The 8060-nt window shown below is 40.8% G+C and overlaps 2 protein-coding genes across 2 annotated transcripts; both read right to left on the reverse strand.

The window, feature by feature from the left end:
- Positions 1-952: 952 nt before the first annotated feature.
- LOC105907210 (transcription factor Adf-1-like) lies at positions 953-2364 on the reverse strand. The gene is made up of 2 exons (XM_012835498.3): positions 1929-2364; positions 953-1390 (listed from the first exon to the last, which is right to left on the reverse strand). Exons 1-2 carry the CDS (start codon positions 2254-2256, stop codon positions 1029-1031), a joined length of 690 nt encoding a protein of 229 aa, XP_012690952.1. The 5' UTR covers positions 2257-2364; the 3' UTR covers positions 953-1028.
- A 3087-nt stretch (positions 2365-5451) lies between these two features.
- LOC105907211 (beta-1,3-galactosyl-O-glycosyl-glycoprotein beta-1,6-N-acetylglucosaminyltransferase 3-like) lies at positions 5452-7207 on the reverse strand. The gene is given in 2 exon segments (XM_012835499.3): positions 5452-6764; positions 6767-7207. Coding segments are annotated over 2 exon segments (1116 nt in total). The 5' UTR covers positions 7113-7207; the 3' UTR covers positions 5452-5994.
- Between the last annotated feature and the right edge of the window lie 853 nt (positions 7208-8060).

Consider the following 8060-nt stretch of genomic DNA (forward strand, 5'->3'; position numbering starts at 1 on the left):
AGACACGGAAGAACTGCTGCTGGCGCTGTGATGCGCTATGCTGCCCCCTTGTGGTTAGTGGAGTGACTGCATGACATCAGTGGTGCACTCAGAAAGGAGGGGATTGGTTTCTACACTGGGCTGGTTATATTTATCCTTACGCTATTCTTCACTACGCATTGCTTTACGTATTTGATTTCACACTGAGTTACATATTTGAAATGATTTCACACTGAGTTATACATTTGATTTGATTTCACACTGAGTTACATATTTGAAATGATTGCACACTGAGTTGCCTCAGTCTGTGAGTAGGTGGTCACACCGGCACTGTTGGGGCACAGACACAGTCAGACTCACTCTATTATGTGGCTAGATATCATTTCAGTGTGTTGACACCGCCTGAGAGGAAATTACTACATCACATCATGAATGATGTGATCACCGCCCTCACAGATGTATGAGGACTTCCAGGTATCTCCTGAAACCCAGTGAATGACCTTCATAAACACCTGGTTCAGGCTTAATCCCCACGTCCTCACACACACACACACACTTTCACAGCACAAATGTCATTAAACCTGATTCTCCATGTTCATCGCAGGTCATCAAGAGCCTTTGCTCCTTTAAGTAGCTTAGATAGGTCAGTTTGTTGTGGTTCACCCCCCAACCCTAGGGCCACGAGACAAACATTTGTCACATTCTTAGCAATCTCATACAATGCTTACAAAGGGCTTATAAAATATGTTTTGTTGCTTTTGAGTATTTCAGTACTTTTTCTCAAGTACAGGATGTGAACATCTAATTTCTATTTCTTGTTGTATTTGGATTTCAGTAACTATGCTGCTTGTGACACTTGCATAGTGAATTTGAAGATGTAAACAATAATTATTTTTAGTGGTTTATCTTTCCTTAAAGTTTTCACATTTTTAAAACAGTACAGAAGATAAAAAAAACAGGTAAATAACAAATATAGAACACAATAAATCTTTTATTTACAAAACAAAGAAAAAGCATTTATTTACAAAGCAGTTTCATGTAATTGTATATTACAACTGGCCGATTATAGGCTTGTCCTTTTCAAATACCCTTTTCTGCTTCTGATAAAGCAGCTGGTAGATTTCGAACTGGGCCTCCATGCGCTCACAGACCGGAAGTTTGGCCAACATGTCCGCAACCATCATCCCAAAGCGGTGCTCCTCCCTCTGGCTGGCCTTGGCCTCGTCGATCTGCTGGAGCAGGCGGAGGACAGCGTCCTCGGCGGGCGTTGGGTGGGACTTCCTCTTCCGGGTCGTGGTGGGGGAGAAGCAGACGCTTGTGGACGCTGAGGAGGACGTGCTGAGAGGGGACTGGGGCGCTGCTGTGGGGGGCGGTGATGACGTCACTGGTGGCGGTGATGGAATAGTGTTCCCTGGGGAAGTGAAATTAGTTTTGTGCATCACCAGTATACTACTGCAGATGTTCATTTTGTCTGGCTGAAGTCATTTAGGACAGAAATGTTCATTTAATTCTCAATTAATCTAATCTATTAATTGATTTAAATAATAATACTATATAATCATATAGTCTTATGCAAATACATATAATCATATAGTATAGCGAGATTCACCTCATTTAACCTAAATATAGAGGTCATATGAGGTGATACTGCTATTTTGACCTGTGAAGTGCTGCATTTATTCCTGACAGTGTTTTGGGGAGTTTGTTTTTGGGACAGTCGTCTTGCTTGGCTTATAACTAGAACGTTGTCATTATCTGGTTATTTTAGAATCTACAAACCAAATATCGCCTGTTTAAACTGTAGATTTGCATGGAGGATATTTGAGTCCATAAAAGCTAAAACATCCAAACGAAAGGGGTCTCCAGGGACAGGACATTTACCCAAAGTTACTCATCATAACCCTAACATAACAGGCGTAACTTCAAACTTCAAATGGGATTCAAATCACCTCTGCTGGAAAGCTGGTGTCTGTTCCGGTCGCGGTGTCTGACGAAGTCGGAGAGCCAGCTCAGGAGGGAGAAGATCCGGGGAACGGAAACATTCCCGCCTGCTTCAGCGGTTCTTCCCTTCAACTTCTTCCTTGCCTTCACGAACCTGTCTCTTAAATATTTCCATTTATGACGACACACACCTTCTTCTTTTCCCAAAGTCTGGGCAATTTCCCTCCACGAATTATTGCACACTTGGTTGTCTTTATATAGTTTTAGAGACGAATTGTACAGGTGCGGGTAGCGACGGACCTCTTCACACAGCCTCTCTTCAAATTCTGCGTCCATTTTGGTTTCCAGGGCATGCGCAGTTGGTGCCCTTGTAGTATGGGATCATACTCGGTACTACAGCTACGGACACCTCGAACGCGTAGTTTTTAGACTTCTGCGGACACGGCTTTGCGCAATACGGACGTGTCCCAAATACACAGGTTTTTTTGTGCTGTTGCTGACAAGCAGATACTGACAAGCTGAGCGCGTGCGCACTACGAACGTATTGTACAGAGCGCATGCGAACTACCGCACGATCAGTTTCGCATATCCGCAGTCAATACGCACATGTCCGTATGGACATAGACATATAGACCTATTACCTATGTATGTCTATGTGTCTGGACACAGTATGCTTCAGCACGGATAGTGCGTATGGATTGTGCGAATGACAAAACGTGCGCAGACCGTGTCTGCAGAAGTATACCAAACGCTAATACTTATCATACTTTCTACAGTCTGTTTGCAGTCCACTTACGGGGATATTCTCCGTGAAAATTATTAATGCGGCTTTTTGTTCCGAACATTTTTTATTAATTTATTTTTTTAAATAGGAGATTGTATTTATGACATGTGAATTTATGACGTGAAATGTCAGACAAATTTAGTGATCATTGGACGCTGTTTTGGAACATCAGCCCCATTATACGAGAATAGGTATTTTTTGTTACTGCGCTCCCCCTAAAGTTGCGGAGTGAAGCTTGTACTGTGGTAAAAACAACATATCATATCATGCAACTAACTCTACTATGACTCACATCTAAATATGAATTATCTCTGATAAACTCCACCAGAGATTTTAAACAGAAATATTCGGAAGGGGAAAAGCCCTATTTGTTTAAAATGCCACCTAGGGTATGGATGCCTTGATCGGCATGACACAGGCTACATTTCAGTCTGTGAAGATAACTTAAAGAGTTAAGAGTTCTTAATTAAGGAGTATGCCACGAATGGGAGGTTGGTAACCGATATGCCCAAATATAGTAATCTCATCATGTACGCTTTTCTTTTGTTTCTGTTTGCAGTGCACCCTGGGGTTGTAAAACAAACCATCTCACAGACGCGGGGGCTCTGTAAAGCGCATTGAGATCATTTTAGTGTTTTGGCGCTATTTTGAATAAAATATTTATAAATAAATTGAATTGAATTGAATGTGCATACGAAACCAACATGGGGAGAAGAAAAACTCATGGGCAGAAGAAGTAACACACGTGCACATGCATGATACAAACTTTATTTATTTATTTAAACACTATGTGTGTATTTATTAAATATTGAAATGTAAATGTACAATTCCCTTTGTATTGTGTTGTTATTTCATACAAGTCTTTTTTATCTATAGGAGTCGGAATTTCTTTTTTCAAAACTCCAATAGGAAATACAATCCTATAGGAATGATAAAATCCCATAGCATTTATTTCCAATCCAATAGGATTTCTATAGGATTTTGGTTCCAAAATATGATAGGGTAGGTGTGCTCAAAAGATGTGTGCTTCGTCTCGTAGTGACGTTTCACATTGCCGCGTTTAATAATCGCCACAAGGCAAGGCAAGTTTATTTATATAGCACATTTCATACACCGTGGTAATTCAATGTGCTGCACAATGGCAATACAATGTGCTTCACATAAAAGCAAAAGGTCAGTACATGGTCATAAAAACAGTAAATGATAGGAAATAAAAGCATGAGAACATTAAGGCATAAAAACAGTAAAAGATAGGAAATAAAAGCATAAAAAAAGAATAATAAAAATCTACTACAGTAAGCAATAATGCTTCAAGGAACTGTTCATAGCCAGCAGAAGGCATCTGAGAAAAGTTTGGTCTTTAGTCTAGATTTAAAACTGAAAAAACTGAAAATAGTAGAGCGTCTTCTGGAAGTTGGTTCCAGAGGTGGACCGCATAGTGGCTGAGTGCTGCTTCACCCTGTTTAGTTCGGACAGTGGGTTTTACTAATAAATATTTCTGCTGCGATCTGAGAGATCTCAGTGGTACGTACTGCTGAAACATGTCATAGATACTTTGGCCCTATCCCATTAAGTGACTTGAAAAGTCAATCCTGTAACTTACTGGCAGGTATTTCAGTATAGGGGTTATGTGGTCAGTTCTTTTTGTTTTTGTAAGAACTCTGGCTGCTGCATTTTGTATCAAGTTTTTTTTAAGGAAGGCCTGTGAACAGCCCATTGCAGTAATCAACCCTACTGGAGATAAAGGCATGAATTCATTTTTCCAAGTCATCTTTTGACATAAAACCCCTACGTTTGGCAATGTTTTTGAGATGGTAGAACGCAGATTTAGTAATTTCTTTCATTTGGCTGTTAAAATTTAGATCACTGTCTATGAGGACACCAAGATTTCTGACAGTATCCTTTTCTTTGTCCTTTTTTGTTCAGAAAAATCCTACATCTTTCCTCCTTTTTACCAAAAAGTATTACTTCAGTTTTGTCTTTGCTTAGCCACAGTCTCGGAACTGCCAACGGGAAGGATAAACATGTAACAGTCTGTCCAGTGGCGTAACGACGGGCCCAGGTGCAAGATATTATGACGGGCCCCCCTAGTGAACGCTAAAAAAAAAATGAAATAAAAAAAAATCGTATCGTTCCCTACTTCCGCAACCGCGTCTAAAGAAAACGCTAATCAAAGGTGTTTGTTATCGATATAGTGTTTAATGAATCAACCTTACATATTTCAGAAGCGATGGGTGTGTACACAATGAACTAAGTCTTGTTTGACTCTCAGCAGGAACATTTCTTACCGTAAAAAATGTTAGAAAGTAATGATAATAGCGACCACTATTTACCCAACTTGTAGCCTAGTAATCCTGCCCTACCATAATGTATGTAGGCTATAACTTGTCTTGAAATGTATATCTATCACAATAGCCGTAGGTTACCTGTTGCATGGAGCTCCTCCTGTTCTTTTTTCTCTTGCCCTTTTCTACTTCCACTCTTGTGCTTAAAAGGCATTGTTACGAGTAGTAGTTGTGCTGTGCTTAATGAATGTGCTCAAACGAATTGGTTTAACTATAGTATTGTATTGTCACATGATCAAATAGAGACCTGAATCTGGACAACAACATACATATTACCCAGCAATCATCATTGCTAATCACAAAAATACCAAAGAAAATTATTAATTTAATTGAATCGTTTTTTGATAGTTTCTATAGTGTATGTAGGATAAACATATGATTTTGTTATAAATTGCTACTTTTCCCCAAAACATAATAACAACCATGACTGAGATAAGTTTGCCTTTTCAAGTGTAGGCTACTGTATATATATAATTTGATACTCCCGATGATTTGAAAACAGCACGTATTTGAACATGAGCAAATTCGAGAAAATTTGACGCTGTACTGAGATTGAGGATGGGCCCGTCGAGCGACACCTGACGCTGTACTTGGAGAGGGCCGAAACACACCAAACGCGTTTCTAAAAATGTGACGCTATAGGAAAACCATTGTTTCCTATGGTACGGCGCGCCTATCGTGTGCGCCTTTTATCCGCCGCGCGTCGTCTCTTTCTAGCGTTTTATAGGTGCGCTTAAAAGTTGAAATATTCTCAACTTTTCAGCGCAAGGCGCGGAGGCGCACCGCTCATCAATGTCACACTCAGCCCAGGTTGCGCACGCAGCTCCGCTTCATAGGCGCCAAAGTGCATCACATGTAGGCTATAAAGTAGTTTATATACTTATTTTCAAGCAATTACGTATAGACCAAATAAATACACATACATAATTCTGGTAGAATGATGAATTACCTTTTCATTATGTGTGATTTTTCAGCAGACTGAAGTGATTGACCAGTTAAAGTTTTATAGCGTAAGTAATGCTCGAGGCACTTAAGTGCATTGTCATCGACTTCTGGGTCAAATTTGTTGGCAAAAAGATGCTGATGCCTGAGAATCCAGTTGAGATCACCGGCACCATACACACACACTGCTCTTATGTATCCTCCATTGCATGGGGGATAAGATGCCCCCCTCCTTACATCTCCTTCATGATGAATCCACTTCACTAGACGGGCTATGGAGTTCATGTCTGACATGTCGTATTTGTTGTTGGGAGGGCTGGACCCTGGCATACCTGGCATTCGCTGAAGAGTTGCCCAAAGGTGCTCATCTGGACTGTATGTGTCCTTCTCCCACTCAATCAAAGCTTTAGCCTCTGGGTTTTTAAACAAGTGCTCCACAAACTCTCTCGACAGCACAAAGTAAGCATTTCCAGAGAACATTGGGGTACTGATGGGAGGGGGGCTCTTCTTAATGCCAGTCCGAATGACACCAGACTCAGTGACATTATGGTGGTATTCCCAGCGAGCTTTCTTGTGCCCAGGAGTTGCCTCAGACTCTAGGCTGTTCTGTCCATTTAGCACTTTTAGTGCTCGCACCATCTCTGTGTTGGTTTTGATGGGGAAGTCAGTTCCACAGGTATTGATAAGGTACTTCCACTCGACAGTCGAGTCCATCAGATCATTCATGCAGTTCAGGTCAGCTTGGACTCGAGACCAAGAGGCATAAACAACCTCTCCTGTTTGCTTGCCACAAACACATTTGGAAAACAAGAAACAATGGCTTCCACAGCCCTCATGAAGTTTTCTGGAGACTTCTTGTCCACATGCACACAGTACACATTCTGTGGTGTGTACACAGCTCTGAGGAGCCTCTCAAACATCTCGATCTTCTCATGGATCACCATTGAATAGGCAATAGGAAAGTCCCTCTCTTCTTCACTGAGGGCTACGGTTAGAAAGCCCCTGTCTTTGATGTAAGCACTGCAATCCTTTGTTGAATTGAGATAGAAAGACTCTGGCAAACCTTCATGTTTTTTCTTCTTCAGAAGTCTGCTGAGATCCTCCTTATTAAGTCCTTCCATGTCCCCTCGGATTATTGCTGAGCAGGTCAATAATTCTCCCAGGTCACTGGTAAGTAAAGCACCGGCCTCGTGCGGCTGATCAGTGTTGTAGCACGTATTCTTTGAGCTCCTCCATAAAAAAAGGGAAAAAAGCCATCAAGGCGAATATGAATACATTTTTCAGCATATTTAGTCTAAAGGAACAAACCTTCCTTAGAGGCATTTTGCTTAGTGTCTCCTTGACTTGGTTTGAAACTAATGCGCTGACACCAGACACTCTTCAGATCTGTTCACTCCTGCGATTACCTCTAACAGGAAATTGGCCAACCTCAAATGTTTGAAGATATATCCAAAGTAGGCATGAGGGCATAGGCGGAGATCCCGGGGGGGACGGGGGGGTCGTGTCCCCCCCTACCATAAAGTTGTCCCCCCCAACAATCATTGAAAACTAAAAAAAAATACGACGACACAAGCGGTGCTAATTATAGACGTAAAAAAAATGTGTTTTTAAGTGTTGAAAAATCATGTTCCCCCTATTCCTCAAAGTGGTTTGGTTCACATGCTGTTTCCAACGGGCAGGGCTACTGGCAGCTCCGTGTTTCAGTTAATCATCCCAGTAGCCTACACGGTCAGATTGTCAGACTGTTTCCTCCTCTGTCCCCTGTCGCTGCCGCTATGATACACGATATGTAAAGAGATTTATCTCATTCTCGAACGCAGTAAGAACATGTAAAGAAGACGTTTTTTTCTAAACTCCATTTACGAAGTTCCAATCGATAAAAAAAAAAAAATTTAATTAAGAACATGTAAAGAAGACGTTTTTTTCTAAACTCCATTTACGAAGTTCCAATCGATAAAAAAAAAAAAATTTAATTTTTTTTTTTTAAATAAAAATACGACGACACAAGCGGTGCTAATTATAGACGTAAAAAAATATGTGTTTTTAAGTGTTGAAAAATCATGTTCCCC

The sequence above is a fragment of the Clupea harengus genome, chromosome 20 (genome assembly GCF_900700415.2).
Source record: "Clupea harengus chromosome 20, Ch_v2.0.2, whole genome shotgun sequence".
Lineage (NCBI taxonomy): Eukaryota > Metazoa > Chordata > Actinopteri > Clupeiformes > Clupeidae > Clupea > Clupea harengus.